This window comes from Bubalus kerabau, chromosome X, assembly GCF_029407905.1.
Source record: "Bubalus kerabau isolate K-KA32 ecotype Philippines breed swamp buffalo chromosome X, PCC_UOA_SB_1v2, whole genome shotgun sequence".
Classification (NCBI taxonomy): Eukaryota; Metazoa; Chordata; class Mammalia; order Artiodactyla; family Bovidae; genus Bubalus; species Bubalus kerabau.
In genome coordinates this window covers 48,721,369-48,745,298 of record NC_073647.1, presented here as the reverse complement: position 1 = coordinate 48,745,298, position 23,930 = coordinate 48,721,369, and the positions used below count along the sequence as shown (strand labels likewise).

Genomic DNA, 23,930 nt, shown 5'->3' with positions numbered 1-23,930 from the left:
CTTTGTAGTAGAGCCTGAAGTCAGGCAGGTTGATTCCTCCAGTTCCATCCTTCTTCCTCAAGATTGCTTTGGCTATTCGAGGTTTTTTGTATTGCCATACAAATTGTGAAATTATTTGTTCTAGCTCTGTGAAAAATACCGTTGGTTGCGTGATAGGGATTGCATTGAATCTATAGATTGCTTTGGGTAGTATACTCATTTTCACTATATTGATTCTTCCAATCCATGAACATGGTATATTTCTCCATCTATTAGTGTCCTCTTTGATATCTTTCACCAGTGTTTTATAGTTTTCTATATATAGGTCTTTAGTTTCTTTAGGTAGATATACTCCTAAGTATTTTATTCTTTTCATTGCAATGGTGAGTGGAATTGATTCCTTAATTTCTTTTTCTATTTTCTCATTATTAGTGTATAGGAATGCAAGGGATTTCTGTGTGTTGATTTTATATCCTGCAACTTTACTATATTCATTGATTAGTTCTAGTAATTTTCTGGTGGAGTCTTTAGGGTTTTCTATGTAGAGGATCATGTCATCTGCAAACTGAAATTTTTACTTCTTCTTTTCCAACTTGGATTGCTTTTATTTCTTTTTCTGCTCTGATTGCTGTGGCCAGAACTTCCAAAACTATGTTGAATAGTAGTGGTGAGAGTGGGCACCCTTGTCTTGTTCCTGACTTTAGAGGAAATGCTTTCAATTTTTCACCATTGAGGATAATGTTTGCTGTGGGTTTGTCATATATAGCTTTTATTATGTTGAGGTATGTTCCTTCTATTCCTGCTTTCTGGAGAGTTTTTATCATAAACGGATGTTAAAATTTGTCAAGGGATTTCTCTGCATCCATTGAGATAATAATGTGGCTTTTATTCTTCATTTTGTTATTGTGGTGTATTACATTGATCGATTTGTGGATATTGAAGAATCCTCGCACCCCTGGGATAAAGCCCACTTGGTCATGGTGTATGATTTTTTTAATATGTTGTTGGATTCTGATTGCTAGAATTTTGTTAAGGATTTTTCCATCTATGTTCATCAGTGATATTGGCCTGTAGTTTTATTTATTTTTTTTTTTGTGGCATCTTTGTCAGGTTTTGGTATTAGGGTGATGGTAGCCTCATAGAATGAATTTGGACGTTTACCTTCTTCTGCAATTTTCTGGAAGAGTTTGAGTAGGATAGGTGTTTACTCTTCTCTAAATTTTTTGTAGAATTCAGCTGTGAAGCCATCTGGACCTGGGCTTTTGTTTGCTGGAAGATTTCTGATTACAGTTTCAATTTCTGTGCTTGTGATGCATCTGTTATGATTTTCTATTTCTTCCTGGTCCAGTTTTAGAAAGTTGTACTTTTCTAAGAATTTGTCCATTTCTTCCAAGTTGTCCATTTTATTTGCATATAGTTGCTGATAATAGTCTCTCATGATCCTTTGTATTTGTGTGTTGTATGTGGTGATCTCTCCATTTTCATTTCTAATTTTATTGATTTGATTTTTCTCCCTTTGTTTCTTGATGATTCTGGCTAATGGTTTGTCAATTTTATTTATCCTTTCAAAGAACCAGCTTTTGGGTTTGTTGATTTTTGCTATGGTCTCTTTTGTTTCTTTTGCATTTATTTCTGCCCTAATTTTTAAGATTTCTTTCCTTCTACTAACCCTGGGGTTCTTCATTTCTTCCTTTTCGAGTTGCTTTAGGTGTAGAGTTAGGTTCTTTATTTGACTTTTTTCTTGTTTCTTGAGGTATGCCTATATTGCTATGAACCTTCCCCTTAGCACTGTTTTTACAGTGTCCCATAGATTTTGGGTTGTTGTGTTTTCATTTTCATTCGTTTCTATGCATATTTTGATTTCTTTTTTGATTTCTTCTGTGATTTGTTGGTTATTCAGCAGTGTGATGTTCAGCCTCCTTATGTTGGAATTTTTAATAGTTTTTCTCCTGTAATTGAGATCTAATCTTACTGCATTGTGGTCAGAAAAGATGCTTGGAATGATTTCAATTTTTTTGAATTTACCAAGGCTAGATTGATACCCCAGGATGTGATCTATCCTGGAGAAGGTTCTGTGTGCACTTGAGAAAAAGGTGAATTTCATGGTCATAACTTTTCTTCCAAGGAGTAAGTGTCTGTTTATTTCATGGCTGCAGTCACCATCTGCAGTAATTTTGGAGCCCCAAAAATAAAGTCTGCCACTGTTTCCACTGTTTTTACATCTATTTGCCCTGAAGTGATGGGACCAGATGCCATGATCTTTGTTTTCTGAATGTTAAGCTTTAAACCAACTTTCTTACTTTCCTCTTTCACTTTCATCAAGAGGCTCTTTAGTTCTTCTTCGCTTTCTATCATAAGGGTGGTGTCAGCTGCATATCTGAGCTTATTGATATTTCTCCCGACAATCTTGATTCTGGCTTGTGCTTCATCCAGCCCAGTGTTTCTCCTGATGTACTCTGCATATAAGTTAATAAGCAGGGTGAAAGTATACAGCTAGATGTACTCCTTTTCCTGTTTGTAACTAGTCTGTTGTTCCACGTCCAGTTCTAACTGTTACTTCCTGACCTGCATACAGATTTTTCAAGCGGCAGGTCAGGTGGTCTGGTATTCACATCTCCTGAAAAATTTTCCACAGTTTATTGTGATCCACACAGTCAAAGGCTTTGTAGTAGTCAATAAAGCAGAAATAGATGTTTTTCTGGAACTCTCTTGGTTTTTTGATGAGCCAGTGGATGTTGGCAATTTGAACTCTGGTTCCTCTGCCTTTTCTAAAACCAGCTTGAACATCTGGAATTTCACAGTTCACATATTGCTGAAGCTTGGCTTGGAGAATTTTGAACATTACTTTGCTAGCATGTGAGATGAATGCAGTTGTGTGACACTTTGAGCATTTTTTGGTATTGCTTTTCTTAGGGATTGGAATGAAAACTGACCTTTTCCAGTCCTGTGGCCACTGCTGAGTTTTCCAAATTTGCTGGCGTATTGAGTTCAGCACTTTCACAGCATCATCTTTTAGGATTTGAATTAGTTCAACTGGAATTCCATCACCTCCACTCGCTTTGCTCATAGTGATGCTTCTTCATAAGGCCCACTTGACTTCACATTCCAGGATGTCTGGCTCTAGGTCAGTGATCACACTATTGTGATTATCTGGATCGTGAAGATCTTTTTTGTACAGTTCCTCTGTGTATTCTTGCCACCTTTTTTCAATATCTTCTGCTTCTCTTAGGTCCATACCATTTCTGTCCTTTATCAAGCCCATCTTTGCATGAAATGTTCCCTTGGTATCTTTAATTTTCTTGAAGAGATCTCTAGAAAGACTCTTGAAGAGTCTTTCCCATTCTGTTGTTTTCCTCTATTTCTTTTCGTTGATCACTGAGGAAGGCTTTCTTATCTCTTCTTGCTATTCTTTGCAACTCTGCATTCAGATGCTTATATCTTTCCTTTTCTCCTTTGCTTTTTGCTTCTCTTCTTTTCACAGCTATTTGTAAGGCCTCCCCAGACAGCCATTTTGCTTTTTTGCATTTCTTTTCCATGGGGATGGTCTTCATCCCTGTCTCCTGTACAATGTCATGAACCTCAGTCCATAGTTCATCAGGCACTCTATCAGATCTAGGCCCTTAAGTCTGTTTCTCACTTCCACTGTATAATCATAAGGGATTTGATTTAGGTCATACCTGAATGGTCTAGTGGTTTTCCCTACTTTCTTCAATTTCAGTCTGAATTGGGCAATAAGGAGTTCATGATCTGAGCCATGGTCAGCTCCTGGTCTTGTTTTTGTTGACTGTATAGAGCTTCTCCAGCTTTGAGCTTCTCCAGCTTTGGCTGCAAAGAATATAATCCATCTGATTTTGGTGTTGACCATCTGGTGATGTCCATGTGTAGAGTCTTCTCTTGTGTTGTTGCAAGAGGGTGTTTGCTATGACCAGTGCATTTTCTTGGCAAAACTCTATTAGTCTTTGCCCTGCTTTATTCCGTGTTCTAACACAGCAGATATCAAATTTTGTTGTACATGTGATTCTTTTGTTTGCATTTTGAATGGGTTTGTTTTTCCCACCATGACTCTTTTAGTTGTATATTTGAAGGCTATTATTTCTGTATTAACATTTTTTATGATCCTGAGTTTTTTCGTTCCTTGGGTTAATTTTACATTTGATTCTCTAGAGCTTTACAGATAAATATTATGTCTCACCTGTTAATAGAAGTTGTTTTACTCTCCAGTTCTTATGCATCTGATTGACTGTCTTAGGTGCTACTGCATTGCCTAGTATCTCCTTTATATTTATATAACACTGGAAAATAGTAGGCAGTCTTACTTTGTTTCTCATCCTGGTGTAAATTCCTGTAGTATTTCACTATTAAATAAGAAAGCTGAGTGCCGAAGAATTGATGTTTGAACTATGGTGTTGGAGAAGACTCTTGAGAGTCCCCTTGGACTGCAAGGAGATCCAACGAGTACATCCTAAGGGAGATCAGTCCTGGGTATTCATTGGAAGGACTGATGTTGAAGCTGAAACTCCAATACTTTGGCCACCTGATGTGAAGAGCTGAGTCATTTGAAAAGACCCAGATGCTAGGAAAGATTCAGGGCAGGAGGAGAAGGGGATGACAGAGGATGAGATGGTTGGATGGCATTACTGACTCAATGGATATGAGTTTGGTAAACTCTGGGAGTTGGTGATGGACAGGGAGGCCTGGTGTGCAGCAGTTCATTGGGTTGCAAAGAGTTGGACACGACTGAGTGACTGAACTGATACATATGCTTTCCTATTAAGAAAATTAAGGAACTGAAGATGGTGGAGTAGATGGATGTGCGTTCATCTCCTGTAAGAACACCAAAATCACACTAGCTGGTGAACAACCATTGAAAGGAGGATGTTGGAACCCACCAAAAAATAAATACCCCATGTTCAGGGACAAAGGAGAAACCACAACGAGATGTTAGGAGGGGTACAATCATGTTACAGTCACACCCCATATCTGCCAGAGACTCTTGTGCTGTGCTAAGTCGCTTCAGTCATGTCAGACTCTTTGCGACCCCGTGGACTGTAGCCCACCAGGCTTTTCTGTCTATTGGATTCTCCAGGCAAGAATACTGGAGTGGGTTGCGCTCTTCCTGAACCAGGGATCGAACCATTGAGCCTATAGCCCTACCATGAAGACTGCAGACTCCAGGACTGGGCCGCCTCAGGCCAAACTATAGGGAGGGAACACAACCCCACACATCAGCAGAAAATTGGATTAAAGATTTACTAAATATGATCCTGCCCACCAAAGTAAGACCCACAGCCAGCCCCTCACGTTAGGAAGCTTGCACAAGTCTCTTATCCTCATCCATCAAAGAGCAGACAGATTGAAAACCACAATCACAGGAAAGGTGCCAAAATGATCACATGGATCACAGCCTTGTGTAACTCACTGAGACTATGAGCCATGCCATGCAGAAGAGCTGGCAAGAATACACAGAAGAACTATACAAAAAAGATCTTCACAACCCAGAGAATCACAATGGTGTGATCACTCACCTAGAGCCAGACATCCTGGAGTGTAATGTCAAGTGGGCCTTAGGAAGCATTACTATGAACAGAGCTAGAAGAGGTGATGGCATTCCACCTGAGCTATTTCACATCCTAAAAGATAATGCTGTTAAAGTGCTGCACTCAATATGCCAGCAAATTTAGAGCACTCAGCAGTGGCCACAGGACTGGAAAAGATCAGTTTTCATTCCAGTCCCAAAAAGGGAATGCAAGAGAATGTTCAAACTGCTGCACAAATTGCATTCATTTCACTTGCTAGCAAGGTCATGCTCAAAATCCTTCAAGCTAGGCTTGAACAGCATGTGAACCAAGAACTCCCAGATGTACAAGCTGGATTATGAAAGGGAGAAGAACCAGAGATCAAATTTCCAGCATCCATTGGCTTATAGAGAAAAGAAAGGGAGTTTCAGAAAAACATCTATTTCTCTTTCATTGACTATATGAAAGCCTTTGACTGTCTGGATCACAACAAACTGTGGAAATTTTTTAAGGAGGTTGGAATACCAGATCACCTCAGCTGCCTTCTGAGAAACCTGTATGCAGGTCAAGAAGCAACACTTAGAACCTGACATGGAGCAATGAAGTCATTCAAATTTGGGAAAGGAGTATGTCAAGGCTGTATATTGTCACCCTGCTTATTTCACTTCTTTGCAGAGTACATCATGAGCAATGCTGTGCTGGATGAATCAGAAGCTGGAATAAGGATTTCCAGAAGAAATATCAGCAATCTCAGATATGCAGGTGACACCACCCTAATGGCAGTAAACAAAGAGGAACTAAAGAGCCTCTTGATAAAGGTGAGAGAATGAAAATGCTGGCTTAAAACTCAGCATTCAAAAAACGAAGATTTGGTATCCAGTCTCATTACCTCATGGCAAAGAGATGGGGAAAAATGGAAACAGTGACAGAGTTTATTTTCTTGGGCTCCAAACTCACTGCAGATGGTAACTGCAGCCATGAAATTAAAAGATGCTTGTTCTTGGAAGTAAAGCTGTGACAAAGCTACACCACGTATTGAAAAGCAGACACATCACTTTGCCGACGAAGTGGCAAATAATCATAGCTCTGTTTTTTCCTGTAGTCATTTATGAATGTGAAAGTTGGACTGTAAAGAAGGTTGTGTGCTGAAGAACTGATTCTTTTGAACTGTGATGTTGGAGAAGACTCTTGAAAGTACTTGGACAGCGTGGAGATCAAACCAATCATTCCTAAAGGAAACAGATTCTAAATATTCATTGGAAGAACTGATGCTGAAGCTGAAGCTCCAATACTTCAGCCACATGATGTGAAGAACTGACTCACTAGAAAAGACCCAGATGCTGGGAAAGATTGAAGGCGAGAGGAGAAGGGGACGACAGGATGAGATGGTTGGATGGCATCACCAACTCAATTGTTTTGTGTTTGAGGAAGCCCTGGGGGATGGTAAGGCTTTTGTGCTTCAGTCCACAGGGTCAGAAGGAGTCAGACACAACTTAGCGACTGAACAGCAAATTAAGAAAATATCTATAAATCCTTCATAATTACCTCTTTTTTTTTTCTGTGTTTGTTCAGGAATGACTGTTGAGTTGCGTTAAGCTTTTCAGGACCTATGAAGGTAATTCAGGCTTTCTTTAGATCTGTTAATATGGTATATTATATTGATAGATTTCCTACTATTGAACCAAGCTTGGCTTCCTGGGAAAATATGCTATGAGGTTTTCCTAATGTGTTATTGGGATGTTTTTGCCAATATTTTTAGTTTTTGCTTTTGTATCAAGTCATAAGTGATAACTTTTTGGAATTTTTTTGTATTATTAGGTTTAGGTTTCCATATCATGCTTTGTTGGGATAGTTCCTCTGTTTCTTTTATGGTAGTAGATCTACTTATGCTTTTTTTTCCTAATGAGGTCAGTTTTTATTGACCTGTATTTTCTTAAGAACTTATTCATTTTGTCTCATTTTCAAATTTATTTGCATAGAGATCTATCTACCAGAGAGTCTCTTATGGTATTTTAAATCTCTTCTATTTCAATAGTTACCTCCCCCTAGTCATTGTTAATTTCCCCCCAAACATTTTTATGTATTAGTTTGTTCCTACTCACATTCTCACAAATTTTTACTTTATCTTTCATTATTTCCTTTATGTTTTTTCTTTCTCAAATCTTCTGAATTTTATTTCCTTATGTTTTATTTTGGTTATTATCCTGTACTTTATCTTAACCTTTAGAGTTTAGAATTTATTTAATATATTTTTTGTCTTTCATTTTTATTGATGTAAGTGCTTAAGGCTGTGAATTTCCACTGGTCTCAGCTTTAAGTATATCCCATGCTAGGATAGTAGCAGTATTTTTATTTTCATTATTTGTTAAAAAGTGGTTTAATTTTGGTTTTCATTTTTACCCACCCATTGTATTCCTGTCTTTTTTTCCTTCTATTTGGTATCTATGCTATAGCTTTTCTGAAATGGTCCTGATCCATAATATAAAAAAAAAAAAATAGAACTCAAACCTGAAGCCCTTCATTGTTTGCCTGTTTCTCCAGCCATTGCCTGGCTAACACTCATCTTTGAGGACTAAGCTCAAGTTTAAGAATTCTTCTCTGATACCTGTCAGCCTTCAATGTCAATCCAGTTAAGTACTCCTTCTGAGAAGTAAATGGAATCCCTTCAGCTGTAGACTTCAAAACTCTATTCTGACTTATGAGTTCCAGCAAACTCGAGAGCTTCTTCATAACCTTAGTTTGGTTTGTTGATTTTAGCTTTTCAGTGGAAGTGTAACACAGAGACAGAAAAGCACACTAATTATGTGTCCAGCTCAATCAGTTTGCATAAAGATACCTACATAACCTCAACACAGGTCACGAATGTGCCTATGAAGCTAAAATATATATCAGGAAATAGAAACTTACTAGCTCCCCAGAAGCCCCTTGTGTGGCTGCTCTCGATTGCTAAGCCTTTGCTCCTTTCCAAAGGGAACCATTACGCTGATTTCTAAAAATACAGATTAGTGATTCTGTCTCATAATGGCTGCTTTAAAGTTTTGTCAGATATTTCCAGCATATGTTTCATTTTGCTTTTTTGTGTCATTCATTATCTTCTTCCATGCACGATAAGATTTCTGTGGTTCTTTATATGTTGAGTAATTTCGGTTCCTAGCTTGATTATTTTGGATATTACATTGTAAGTTCTGAAGTCTTGTTTATATCCATGGCTTGTATGGTATTTTGAATTTTGGTGTCCTTCCCTAATCCACCTGTTATTATTTGCTTTGCAGAGTTCACAAGTAGCCAGGCCTGGAATTCTGTCTGGGTTTTAGAGTTGAATTCAGTGCAAGATAAGGATAGTATGTGTTTATTTCATCTTGTGTGTGAAGTCATCCAATGTTTTGAGGTCTAATAATATACTTACAAATACCCTCTGAATCAAAGAATAAATCAGAAGGGAAATCAGAAAATATTTTGAGCTGAATGATCATTTTTGTAAAAAAGTAAAATTTGGGATGCAACTAAATGGGTACTTAGAGGGACATTTATAGGTCTTTGGATCTTTCAAAGAGAGCAGTCAAATTAATAAGCCCCCAGGAAGACCAATCAAGGTAAAAATACAGAGCATAAACTTACAAATGTAGAGAATGTAAAAGGGAAAATCACTTGTAATCTTACATATTTTGAAAGGATAAGAATATATTATGAAGAATGTAAGTTAAATGGATTCATTCCTAGAAAAGCACAACTTTCCAAAAATCAGAGCATATGCAGAATACATCATGCAAAATGCCAGGCTGGATGAAGCTCAAGCTGGAATCAAGATTGCCAGGAGAAATATCAAGAACCTCAGATATGCAGATGACACCACCCTTATGGTAGAAAGTGAAGAGGAACTAAAGAGCCTCTTGATGAAAGTGAAAGAGGAGAGTAAAGAAGCTGGCCTAAAACTCAACATTCAAAAAACTAAGATCATGGCATCTTGTCCCATCACTTCATGGCAAATAGAAGAGGAAGAAGTGGAAGCAGTAACAGATTTTGTTTTCTCAAGCTCCAGAAGTACTGCGGACAGTGACTGCAGCCATGAAATAAAAAGATGTTTGTTCCTTGGAAGGAAACCTATGACAAAACGAAACAGCATATTAAAAATCTGAGATATCACTTTGCTGACAAAGGTCTATATAGTCAAAGTTATGGTTTTTCCAGTAGTCATGTACAGATATGAGAGTTGGACCATAAACAAAGTGCTAAATAATTGATGCTTTTGAATTGTGGTGCTAAGATCACTAATGTGTTATAGTCTATCAAATGTTTAAAGAAAAAATAACAATCTTATCCACGCTGTTTCAGAAAATTGAGATGTGGGAAGACTTTGTATGCAGTCAACATAACCCTTACATCAAAATCTAGAAAGGGTAATTAAAGAAAAGAACATTTGGAACATACTCATTTACAACTAAGATGCCAACGTCCTGCCACACCCAGTATACAAAAGTTAACCTAAAATGTGACAAAGACGCATATAGAGAAGCTAAAAGTATAAAACTCATAGATTTAAATCTTTGTAACTTTGGACATGGCAAGGGTTACTTAAATATGTCACCAAATGTACAAGCAATAATTTTTTTTAAAAAAGATAAACTTGGTAAAAAATTTAAAATTTGGTACACTGAAGGACATTATGAAGAAAGTGAAAAAGTCCACACAGAATAGGAGAGAATACATGTAAATCATATATTTGATCATGGTATAGCATCCAGAATATGTAAAGAACTCTTACTCTAAACAATTAAAAGACAAGCAACTCAATTTAAAAACAGGCATTTAACATGGAACTGGAAGTCCTAGTCAGAGCACTAGGCAAGAAAAGGAAATAAACAGCATCCAAATTGCAAAGGAGGAAGTAAAATTATCTCTGTTGACAGATGACATAATATATGTAGAAAGCCTCAAAGACACCACTAAAAAACTATAAGAAGTAATAAATTCAACAAAGTTGCAAGATATTAAATCATACAAAAACATCTGTTTTGTTTGTATACACTAACAATGAACAATCCAAAAAGTAAATTAAGAAGAAAATCCATTTACAATAGCATCAAAATGAATAAAATACTTAGGAATAAACCTAACTAAAAAGTGAAAGACTTATACAATGCAGACTACAAACTGCTGCTGAAGAAAAGTAAAGAAGACACAAATAAATAGACATCCCATGTACATGGATTGAATAAGTTGACATATTATTGACCAGAGATGTATCAGTACATCTTTTGTTACCCAAACATTATTGACTGGAGTGTTTCAATATTCATTTGCATAACAAATCACCAGCCACAGGCATTAGTTTCTGCGAAAATCCCCAGGTCAATAATGTGTTAATATTGTTAAGATGTAAATACCACTCAAAGTGATTCACAGAATTAGTGCAATCACTAACAAAATCCCAAAAGCGCTGGTTTTTGTTTGTTTACAGAAATAGAAATGCCGATCCTAAAATACATATGGAATCTCCAGGGACCCTGAGTGGCCAAAACAATTTTTAAAAAGAATGAAGTTTGAAATCTCACACTTTGTCATTTCAAAACTTACTAAAAAGCCCCAGGAATCAAAACAGTGTTGTACCAGCATAAAAACGGACATAAAGATCAAAGGAGCAGAATAATAAATCCCAAATTAAACTGTCACATATGTGGTCAAATGATCTTTGACCAAGTTTCCAAGAATACTTGATGTGATGGACTTCCCTGGTGGTACTGTGGATAAGAATCCACCTGCCAATGCAAATGACATGGGTTGGATCCTTGGTCTGGGAAGATTCCACATGTTTCGGAGCAGCTGAGTGCATATGCCCCAACTATTGAAGCCCTTGTGCCTAGAGTCTGTGCTTTACAATAAGAGAAGCCACCCCATCGAGAAGCCTGCATACCACAAAAACAAAGAGTAGCCCTCGCTCAACACAGCTAGAGTAAAGCCTATGTGCAGCAACCAAAAACAAATAATTTACAAAGAGAATGTTAATTAAAAAAAGAACATGATGGGAAAAGGACTTCTCTTCAATAAATGATGCTAGGAAAAATGGAGAGTTGCATACAAAAGAATCAAGGTGGGTCCCTACCTTGTACAATATGCAAAAATTAACTCAAATGGAATAAAAACAGAAATGTAAGACTGAAAACTATAAAAGTCCCAGAAGAAAATCGGGAAAGCTCATGAAATCTAATTTGGCAATGACTTCTATTAGGGGACTTCCCTGGTGGCTCAGATGGTAAAGCATCTGCCTTCAATGTGGGAGACCCAGGTTCAATCCCTGGGTCGGGAAGATCTCCTGGAGAAGGAAATGGCAACCCACTCCAGTATTCTTGCCTGGAAAATCCCATGGATGGAGGAGCCTGGTAGGCTACAGTCCATGGGGTCGCAAAGAGTTGGACATGACTGAGGGACTTCCCTTTCACTCTTAGATATTACACCAAAAGCACAGGTTACAAAAGGAAAAACAGACGAACGCACTACATTAACCTTAAAAGCTTTTGATCATCAAAGGAAACAATTGAAAAGGCAACCTACAGAATGGGAGAAAATATTTTCAAATCCTATATCTGATAAGAGGTTAATAACCAGAATATATAGAGAATTCCTACAACTGAATGACAGAATAACTTAATTTAAACATGGGCAAAGGACTTAAGTAGACATTTCTCCAAAGAAGATAAACAAATGGCCACTAAACCTGAGAAGATGCTCAGCATCACTAATCATTAAAAAATGCAAATCAAAACCACTGTGAGACATTACTTCACACACTTTAGGATGGCCATTATCAAAAACACAGCAAAGAACAGATGTGTGGTGAGGATGTGAAGAAGTTGAAAGCCTTCTGCTGTGTTGGTGGGAATGTAAAATGGTGTAGTCAGTATGGAAAAGAATACAGAAGGTCCTCAAAAAAAACAAAAACAAAGCAAGAACTGCCATATGACCAGCAATGTCACTTGTGTATATCCAACAGCACTGAAAACAGAATCTCAAAGAGATATTTGCACACCCACATTCATTACAGCATTATTTAAAATAGCCAAGACTATGGCTCAGATCATGAGTTCCTTATTGCAAAATTCAGACTTAAATTGAAGAAAGTAGGAAAAACCACTAAGCCATTCAGGTATAACCTAAATCAAATCCCTTATGATTATGCAGTGGAACTGAAAAATAGATTTAAAGGATTAGACGTGGTAGAGTGCCTGAAGAACTATGGACAGAGGTTTGTAACACTGTAGAGAAGGCAGTGATCAAAACCATCCCAAAGAAAAAGAAACACAACAAGGCAAAATGGTTGTCTGAGGAGGCCTTACAAATAGCTGAGAAAAGAAGAGAGGCAAAAGGAAAAGGAGAAAAGGAAATATATACCATCTAAATGCAGAGTTCCAAAGACTAGCAAGGAGAGATAAGAACGCCATCCTCAGTGATCACTGCAAAGAAATCGAGGAAAACAATAAAATGGGAAAGACTAGAGATCTCTTCAAGAAAATTAGAGATTCCATGGGAACATTTCATGCAAAGATGGGCACAATAAGGGACAGAAACGGCAAGGACCTAATAGAAGCAGAAGAGATTAAGAAGAGGTGGCAAGAATACACAGAAGAAATGTGCAAAAAAGATCTTAATGACCCAGATAACCATGATGGTGTGATCACTCACCTAGAGCCAGACATGCTGGAATGTGAAGACAGTGGGCCTTAGGAAGGTGATGGAATTCCAGCTGAGCTATTTCAAATTCTAAAAGATGATGCTGTTAAAGTGCTGCAGTCAATATGCCAGCAAATTTGGAACACTCAGTAGTGGCCAGAGGACTGGAAAAGGTTACTTTTCATTCCAATCCCAAAGAAGGGCAATGCCAAAGAATGTTCAAACAACCACACAATTGCACTCATTTCAGATGCTAGCAAGGTCATGCTCAAAATCCTTCAAGCTAGGCTTGAATAGCATGTGAACTGAGAACTTCCAGATGTTCAAGCTGGATTTAGAAAAGGCAGAGGAACCAGAGATCAAGTTTCCAACATCCATTGGATCATAGAAAAAGCAAGGGAATTCCAGAAAAGCATCTACTCTGGTTCATTGACTACGTGAAAGCCTTTGACTGTCTGGATCACAACAAACTGTAGAAAATTCTTAGAGAGATGGGAATACCAAACCACCTTGCTCATTTCCTGAGAAACCTGTATGCAGGTCAAGAAGCAACAGTTAGAACCAGACATGGAACAGACTGGTTCCAAATTGGGAAAGGAGTACATCATGGCTGCATATTGTCACCCTACTTATTTAATTTATATGCAGAGTACATTATGTGAAATGCTAGGCTGGATGAAGCACAAGCTGGAATCAAGATTGCCAGGAGGAATATCAATAACCTCAGATATGCAGATAACACCACTCTAATGGCAGAAAGTGAAGAGGAACTAAATAGCCTCAAGATGAAGGTAAAAGAGGAGAGTGAAAAATCTAGCTTAAAACTCAACATTTCAGAAAACTAAAATCACGGCATCCAGTGCCATACTTCATGGCAAATTGTTGGAGAAAAAATGGAAACACTGAGATAGACTTTATTTTCTTGGGCTCCAAAATCACTGCAGATGGTGACTGCAGCCATTAAATTAAAAGATGCTTATTCCTTGGAAGAAAAGCAATGACAAACCTAGACAGCATATTAAAAAGCAGAGACATCAATATGCTGATAGAGGTCCATATAGTCAAAGGTATGTTTTTTCCAGTAGTCATGTATGGATGTGAGAGTTGGACCATAAAGAAGTCTGAGCACTGACAAATTGCTGCTTTTGAACTGTGTTGTTGGAGAAGACTCTTGAGAGTCCCTTGAATAGCAAGGAGATCAAACCAGTGAATCCTAAAGGAAATCAATCCTGAATATTCATTGGAAGGACTGAAGTTTAAGCGCTGATACTTTGGCCACCTGATGCGAAGAGCCAACTCATTTGAAAAGACCCTGATGCTGGGAAGGATTGAGGGCAGGAGGAGATGATGGTGACAGAGGATGAATGGTTGGATGGCATTATCGACTCGATGGACATGAGTTTGAGGAAGCTCTGGGAGACAGTGAAGGACAGGCAAGCCTGGCATGCTGCAGTCCAGGGGGTTGCAAAGAATTGGGCATGACTGGATGACTGAACAACTAAAAAGATGTGGAAACAACCTATATATACGTCATTTTGTGGAGAGATATTTTGAATGACATTTTTAAAAACTTCCATGTACAGATGTTCATTGATAGCATATAGAAACTGATCTGTGTCTATGTTAATCTTGTACTTTATGACCCTGCTAAACTCATATAGATAGTCATGTTGTGTGCAATAGAAGAAACACATACAGGATTTGTATGTTGAATAAAACTCATGAATAAAATCAAAGATATAAATAAATAGATTTACTATGTTCATGGGTTAGAAGAGTCAGAGCAGCAAACATATCAATTCTCTCCAAAGCTATAGATTTAATAGCAATCAAATTCCAGCAGAAAAAAATATAATTGTGGTTTACTACTGCAAAGTGTTTTGGGTATTTCTTTTATATGCAAAGGTCTTATGAGCCAATAAAACTTTCAAAGTAAAAAAAAAATTTTTTTTTTGAGATCAGACCTGCTATTCTAAAATTTTATGAAAGGGCAAAACAACCTTAATAGCCAAAAAGATCTGGTGAAACGTGTATAAATTTGGAGGAATCACATTCCCAGATACTGAGCTGCTATTAAGCTATAATAATCAAGACAGGTGGTATTGGTGAAAGGATCAGAAATCCAAAGAGCAGAAGAGAGATTATTGAAAGATACCCTCTTTTATAAAGATGCTAATTGACCCCATTCATGAGGGCTCCAACCTCATGGCCTAATCACCTCTCAAATGCACAGATATTGGAGGCCACATGAAGACAGAGACAGAGATAGGAGTTAGGCTGCTAGAAGCCAAGAATCTCTTCAAGCCACAAGAATGTGCCTGTGGCCAGGAAGGGTTTCCCATCTAGAGCTTTCAGATGTGGGGCCGTAATAGGTTTTTGGGGGCGAGGTGATGGGGGAGTATTAAGGGTTTTCTACATATAAGATTAACGCTTCTGCAAACAGAGAGAGTTTGACTTCATTTTTTCCAGTTTGGATACCTTTATTTGTTCTACCTGCAGAATTGCTCTGGCTCAGAGATCTAATGTTATTTTGAAGAGAAGTGGTAAGGGGGCCAGACATATTCTGCTGGGTGGTAAAGAGAGAGAAGGGAGCTAGATCTTATGTTGAGGTACCACCCTGGGCCAATGAAGTCACAGAGTACCAGGGACCCTCAACTTTGGATGCTCCATTGAACCCACTGTTAGGTGGAGATTAGGTGTATTTGGGGTGAGAAGTATTTAGAGGTAGATTGGTTGGCCTTGGAGTAACAAGCCTACTCTAGCATGAAAATGGAAATATTTGTATATTATGTACCTATTTCCTTCCAGGGGAGAAAATGGGAAATCAGGTGAACACTGAATTAGAACAAGTGATTATTTATATAAGTAATCCCTTCCATGTAACAAAGCTGATGGAGCCATTGAAGAGTCTCTAGTTCCTCTTCCCCCAGGCTTTGTGATCAGTGTTCCACCTCATTGGCAACTTTCTGAAAACAGTATTAATAAGCTATTTCCCTTGTCTGGGAAATGAGTATAAGGACTTTATTTTCTATGAGAATACTGGCTCTGCAAATGTACTTCCAAATTGCTCCCCACATGAGCTCAGTTTGAACCATATCCCCTTTGGAGTTACTAAATGAGTTATAGGAATGTTTAATGTTTGAAGCATACCATGTCCAAAAATTTCTTTTAAAACTATAGAAAACTTCAGATTATGACAACTCAGCATTAAAAACTTACCAACTTCTTGGTATATATCCAAAGGAAGTGAAATCAGAGTCTCAAAATAATATCTGGGGTCCCATGTTCATCGCAGAATTATTTACAGTAGTCAAGGAATGAAAACAACCTAAATGTATGTCAGTGGACAAATGGATAAAGAAAATGTGGTATATGCCTGCATATGTGTATATACATACCATTTTCAACAACATGGATGAACTTCGACTACATTATGCTGAGTGAAATAAGTCTGAGAAAGACAAATACTGCAATGCATGCCCTCACTTGCTAGGCTGGATGAAATACAAGATGAAATCAAGATTGCCGTGAGAAATATCAACAAGATGCCTGTGTGCTAGTCGTGTTCAACTCTTTGCAACCCTTTGGACTGTAGCCAGTCAGGCTCCTCTGTCCATTGACTTTTCCAGGCAAGAATACTGGAGTGGGTTGCCATTTCCTTCTCCAGGGGATCTTCCTGACCCAGAGATCGAACCTGTGTCTCCTACATTGCAGACGGATTCTTAACCTGCTGAGCCATTGGGGAAGCCCATCAACAAGATGATACAACTCTAATGGCAAAAAATGAAGAGGAACTAAAGAGCTTCTTGGCAAGGGAGAAAGAGGATAGTGGAAAAGCTGGCTTAAAACTCAACTTTCCAAAAACGAAGATCATGGCATCCAGTCCCATCACTTCATGACAAATAGAAAGGATAAAAGTAGAAGCAGTGACAGATTTTGTTTTTTGGGCTCCAAAATTACTGCAGATGGTGACTGCAGCCATGAAATTAAAAGACCTCTTGCTCCTTGGAAGGAAAGCTATGACAAACCTAGACAGCATATTAAAAAGCAGACATCACTTTGCTGACAAAGATCCGTATAGTCAAAGCTATAGTTTTTCCATTAGTCATTTACAGATGTGAGAGTTGGGCCATAAAGAAGGCTGAGCACCAGAGAATAGATACTTTCAAATTGTGGTACTGGAAAAGCCTCTTGAGAGTCCCTTGGACAGCAAGGAGATGAAACCAGTCAATCCTAAGGACAGTGAACTCTGAATATTCCCTGGAAGGACTGATGCTGAAGCTGAAGCTCCAATACTTTGGCCACCTGATGTGAAGAGCCAACTCATTGGAAAAGACCCTGATGCTGGGAAAGATTGAAGGTGGGAGGAGAAGGGGACGACAGAGGATGAAATGGTTGGATAGCATCACCACCAACTCAATGGACATGAGTTTGAGCAAACTCAGGGAGATAGTGAAGGACAGGGAAACCTGGTGTGCTACAGTCCATGGAGTCACAAAGAGCTGGACACAACTGAGCAAAGAACAATAAAAACAATGTTCTTACATGTGGAATCTAAACCCATCAAGCTACTAGACACAGAGAGGAGAATGGTGATGGCAGGGGTGGTAGAGGGGAAAATGAGGAAGTGTTGGTCTAAGGGTATGAGTTCGGGAGATCTAATGTCAACATGGTGAGTATCTACTTGAAATTTGTTAAGGGACATCTTAAATGTTAAATCAGCACAAAAATGGTAATTATGTGAGCTGATAGATATGTTGATGCACTTGAGTGTGTTGATCGTTTCACAATGTGTGTGTGTGTGTATATATATATATATATCATAATGTCAATTTGTATACCTTAAGAAGTGTAGGTATATAAGACAAATAAGAATTATATATATATATATATATGTATGTATATGTATATATATAAAATTTGGTGGCTCATACCGTAAAGTGCTGCCCGCAATGTGGGGGACCCAGGTTCGATCCCTGGGTTGGGAAGATCCCCTCAAGAAGGAAATGGCAACCCACCCCAGTACTCTTGCCTAGAAAATTCCATGGATGGAGGAGCCTGGTGGGCTACAGTCCATGGAGTCGCAAAGAGTCAGACACGACTGAGTGAGTTCGTGTTTTTTCTTTCTTTCTTTTCTTATATAGTTTGTCAATTTATTTGCCAACTATACCTCAATAAGTTCAGTTCTGTTCAGTCGCTCAGTCATGTCTGACTCTTTGCGACCGCATGGACTGCAGCTCACCAGGCCTCCCTGTCCATCACCAACTCCTGGAGTTTACTCAAACTCATGTCCATCGAGTTGCTGATGCCATCCAACCATCTCAGCCTCTGTCATCCCCTTCTCCTCCCGCCTTCAATCTTTCCCAGCATCAGGGTCTTTTCCAGTGAGTCAACTCTTTGCATCAGTTCAGTTCAGTTCAGTCCCTCAGTCGTGTATGACTGTTTGCGACCCCATGGACTGCAGCATGCCAGGCCCATCACCGATTCCCGGAATTTACTCAAACTCATGTCCATTGAGTTGGTGATGCCATCCAACCAACTCATCCTCTGTCATCCCCTTCTCCTGCCTTCAAGATACCTCAATAAAGCTGGAAACAAAAATTGACATGACCCGACCTGGTTGTCTTCCAGGTATGAAAGAATTGAAATCCCAATTCATATTGTACCTCATGTAACCATTGGGAAAGTATGCCTTGAGTCAGCAGTTGAGCTGCCCAAGATCCTGTGCCAAGAGGAACAAGATGCGTATAGGAGGATCCACAGGTAGAGACCCTCGCTGCTCATCTTTCTACTTCTCAGGGCCTGGTCCCCATTCCCTCCCGTCCTGTCATCTTTGGCAGCTCAACCTGCGAGCCCCCTTTGCTTTTTTGCTCTCTTATGAAAAAGCTTTACAGTAGTTTGCAGTCATCAGGTTTCTCACCCTGTATGATAACAGTCTCTTTACCACTTGTTTCTCTCCTGGTGCACTTTGCATCCTCCTGGGGCAAAGATAATTTTTTAGTTGCTAAAAAAAATTAACATCTAAGTTAACCCCATGTACTATGTGACGCCTTCAGTCAGAGACAGCAATTTCCAGATTATTTCTTTGAATTATTTCAGTGTTCGAAATGAAAGTACATCCCCCCATCATGAAAAATTTAACAAGAATGGAAAGTTAAATGATCCATATTTATCTGTTCTGGCAGCAGACTGGTGCCAGCTAGATTAGATGAACTGATGCTCTGCTACTAATCTATTTTATCCTATCCCTTTAGCCTTACACATCTGGACTCAGTAACCAAGATCCATAATGGCTCAGGTAAGACTTTTTTCCCCTAAAGTATAAACAGTAAAATACTCACATGACCGAAGCAAATTTAGCTGAAGTGACTGAATTGGTGAGTACAAATTACCCTGGAGTTTTCTTTCCCAAGAGCTTTTCCTTTTCTAAGCCTGCCCCCACAACTTTTCTGTTGAACCCTGCGGACAACTGAATACTATACATGCCACCCAAAGGAAGACTGGAATGTTTGCAGCAGCAGTATTTGCAATAGCCAGAAAGTGGAAACACCCAGCCGTCTGTCAGTAGGTGAATGGATCAACAAAGCGTGATCCATCCATACAACAAAGTATTGCTCAGAAATGAAGAGAACAAACTACTGATATGTGATGGAGAAGGAAATGGCAAACCACTCCAGTATTCTTGCCTGGAGAATCCCATGGACAGAGGAGCCTGGCAGACTACAGTCCATGGGGTCACAAGAGTTGGATATGACTTAGCGACTAAATCATCAAATCATCACATGGACAACCTTGATGAATCTCAAAACCGTTATGCCAAGTAAAGTGTCATGTAAACTGTTACATACTTTATAGTTCCATTTATATGAAATTCAAGAATAGGCAAGAGTAATGGGGCTTCCCTGGTGGCTCAGAAGGTAAAGAATCCACCTGCAACACGGGAGACTGGGGTTTGATCTCCAGGTTGGGAAGATCCCCTGGAGGAGGGAATGGCTACCCACTCGTTATTCTGGCCTGGAGAATCCCCATGGACAGAGGAGCCTGGTGGGCTACAGTCCAAGGGATTGCAAAGAGTCAGACACGACTGAGTAACTAAGCACAGAACAATCTATGGTGACAGCATAGATTATGGATTAGTGTGGGGAAGTCTTGAAAGTTGGGGAAAGAGACCCTTTTGGAGGTCTTAGCCCTTTCGCTATGAGAGTGAAAAGCTGGTTATGTTTCTGCTGTCTGCATAGGCAGGCTTCCCTCTGGATTATGGGTTCAGGGATGTTCAGGGTAGCCTCCGAATAGGTATCTTCCTTGCTCAGTTATCCTGCTATCCCCTGGCTGCCCATCCAAAGCTGTCTGCCAGTTCTACTACTATACTTTTTCTATGTTCTCCTTCCCCTTCTTCCTGTACTCCGTGGTGTGGGGCTGCTGATGGTGGAATGTTGTCCTTGTGTTTTGTTTCTGTTGAAGTATTTACCAAGAATCTGTGCAGTCAGATGTCAGCGGTCAGTGGACCTCTACTACAGTGGTTGGAGGACAGACTGGAGCAAAACCAACAGCATGTGCAGGAGCTGCAACAAGAAAAGGAAGAGCTTCTGCAAGAACTTTCTTCTCTAGAATAAAGCAGGAGACAGAACAGGGTAAAATGCTTTTCTTCCAATTTGTGTTAAACATGGTCTGCAATTTCACATATAGGATGTGTAGGAGTATGAGGGAGCAGCTCTTTTTATACCCCAATGGGTGTGTCTTATGCCTGCAATAAACAAACACAAGACATCTTCCAGAAAGTTTCATTTAGGGCTTAATAAACCCTCCTACCTGGAACTGGCCTACACAGAGCAAATGCAGGGTGATTTAAGTAGAATATGAAAGGTTTTTAAAGACTGTGGAAGGTACATTGGCAAGGACATTCTATAATAAAATGTCTGGGGAGTATATCTCAAATGTTCATTTCCCCCTGGAATGAGCTAAAGGAAGAAGAGTATTTCATGTTTGATTTTGTAGTTAGGATGCTTATATTGGACAAGTACATAAGTACATGAGGGTCAGTGGAAAGAAGTGACTCTACCTATACTTTTTGCCCCCACTGACAGGCATATATCTCGTGTCTTCCTTCCTGATCTCTAAAATAGGTATTCTGAGATACCTAGGAAAGGTTGAATCTATGTGGGTGCTCTTTATAACCAAAAACATAAGTTCTGACATATATGACTTTGAAGCAAATTCCTATTGAGCAGATCCTAGACCCTAAGAACTAGTATAATATAAATGTGTTTTTCCAGAAACATTTAGGACTTAGGATGTAACAGAAATCACACTTTAAAAAGTTCTGTTGCATCCTTCTTACCATGTGTAACCACAAATGATAAGTGTATCTTCAGAAAAGAGCCAAGCCTACCTCATACTAGAAATTACAGTGGGAATTGAAGGAGTTAGATGACAAAGAAAGTCCTAATCCCAACAGCAGTGACAAAGGGTTGGTTTTTGTTTTTTCTTCCTGTTTCTCCCTAAATTATTGCTTTTCACATTTCAAAGTATAGTCCAGAACTACCTGTACCATAATCATTTGGATGTCAGACTTCATCTCTTCATCTCAGAACCAGAAAAGGTCATGAACTTTCTTAGGACATATGTAGTCTAAATGTTGTGTTTTCCCTCATTTCCCACAGCCAGAGTTCTTCTCTATTCTTTTCTTTCCCTGTAGGAAGGATGAAGATATCCAGGAATAAAATTAATTAGGCTAAATCCATTTTGAAGAAGAAAAATTGGGGGGACTCACGTTACCTGACTTCAAGATTTACTATAAAGCTGTAGTGATCAAGACAGCCCATCCGATTTTGACAAAGGTACAGAAGCAATTCAACAGAGGAAGGATAGTCTTTTCAACAAACCATGTTGGTGCAGTTGGCAAAGAAAAGAAACTTTGACCTAAACTGTATACAATATACAAATTTGAAAACGTATCATGATGTTAGGTATAAGATGTAAAACTGTAAAACCTTTAGGGAAAAAAAATCATAGAAAAATCTTTAGGATCTTGGGCTAGACAACGAGCTCTTGGCCTTCACCCCAAAAGCACAGTCCTAAAAGGAAAAAGTTGATACACTGGACTTTTTCAAAAGGAAAAACTTCTGCTCTGCAAACAATTTAAGAGGAAGATGTTATTGACAGAAATCACTTGCAAACCATTTATCGTGATGAATCCAGAATATATTGTATAAAGTCAAGAGGAAAAAATAATACAGTTAGAAAATGAGCAGAAGGCATGAATAGACATAGCACTGAAGAGGGAATGTTGATGGCAAGCAAGCATAGGAGAAAATGCTGAATCTTATTAGTAATCGGGATGCAAATTAAAACCATAAGGAATTATGACTATGTACTTATCAGAATGGCTAAAGAAAATAATAATGAAAATGGGGACTTCCTGGCAGTTCAGTGGTTGAGACTCTGCCTTTCAGTGCCAGGGGCATGGGTTTGATCCCTAGTTGGGGAACTAAGATCCCACATGCCTCAGGGTGTGGCCAAAATTTTTTTAAAATAGTGAAAATAGAAGATGCTGTTAAGTATACAAATTGGAGATCTCTTACCTTGCTGAATGGAATGTAAAATGGTAAGCCACTCTGAAAAAAAAGAGTTTGGAAACTTCTAATAAACTTAAACATGAAAGTAAAAGCGTTAGCTGCTCAGTCATATCTGACTCTTAGGACCCCATGGACTGTAGCCTGCCAGGCTCCTCTGTTCATAGGGATTCTCCAGGCAGGAATACTGCAGTGGGTTGCCATTCCCTTCTCCAGGGGATTTTCCTGACCCAGGGATCGAAAGTTAGACATACATGTACTTTATTACCCAGCAACTGTTTTTCTGGACATCTATCCCAAAGAAATGAAAGCCTATTTTGGCACAAAAACTTCTATATAGATGTTATTAGCACTTTCATTTGTAATAGCCCCAAATGAAACAACCCAGATGTCCTGCAGTTGTGTGTGCAGTTAAACCAACCATGCACACCATGGGATACTACTCTGCAATGTAAAGAAACAGAATATTGATATACACAACTTGGATGGACCTCAAGTGTATTATGATGAATGAAAAAAGTCTCAACAGGTCACCTGCTGTATGACTGCATTTGTATAACATTCTAAATTCTTGAAATGAAAAAATGATAGAAATGAAGAACAGATTAATGGTTGCCAGGGATAGGGACTAGACTGGGTATGAGATATGCGTGATTATAAAGGGTAACAACACAAGCAGTTCCTTTGTGCTGATGGAACAGTTCTATTTCTTGATTGTGGTGCTGATTACATGAATATATATCTGTGCTAAAACTATATAGAGCTACACAAAAAAACCCCCACAAATGAGTGCATGTAAAATCTGGTGAAACCAAATAAGGTCTATAGTCTAGTCAGCAGTATTGTACCATTGTCAATATGTTGGTTTTGAAGTTGGACTATAATGATGTGTAAGATCTTACCACTGGGGGAAACTCAGACTCCCTGTACTATTTTTGCACCTTCCTGTTAATCTGTAATTATTACAAAATAAAGAGTTGTAAGTTTTAAATAAGGAACTAGGAGGTATGGTATGTACTTCGTGAAACAAGAGTAATAAAAAGAAAATTTGAGGGGAATAGGATGATTTGACTATTTTTACAGGCCAGCCTTCAGCATGTGTCCCTTCTGAGCTATTTACACTGATGCAGTTATGACCATTTGAAATTCTTTTTCTAACCTGATAATCTGGGTTGTAATTTGTAAAACAGGAATGTGG

At 38.7% G+C, this 23,930-nt stretch overlaps 1 protein-coding gene across 1 annotated transcript in view; it reads left to right on the top strand.

The window, feature by feature from the left end:
* Positions 1-23,730, top strand: part of BRCC3 (BRCA1/BRCA2-containing complex subunit 3) — a 76,027-nt gene extending 52,297 nt beyond the window's left edge. The window contains exons 9-12 of the mRNA XM_055562985.1: positions 18,792-18,923; positions 19,415-19,458; positions 20,622-20,791; positions 21,856-23,730. Of these exons, the coding sequence (XP_055418960.1) occupies positions 18,792-18,923; positions 19,415-19,458; positions 20,622-20,773 (328 nt within the window). The 3' untranslated portion in view covers positions 20,774-20,791; positions 21,856-23,730. The remainder of the gene's footprint in view (positions 1-18,791; positions 18,924-19,414; positions 19,459-20,621; positions 20,792-21,855) is intronic.
* Positions 23,731-23,930: the final 200 nt, after the last annotated feature.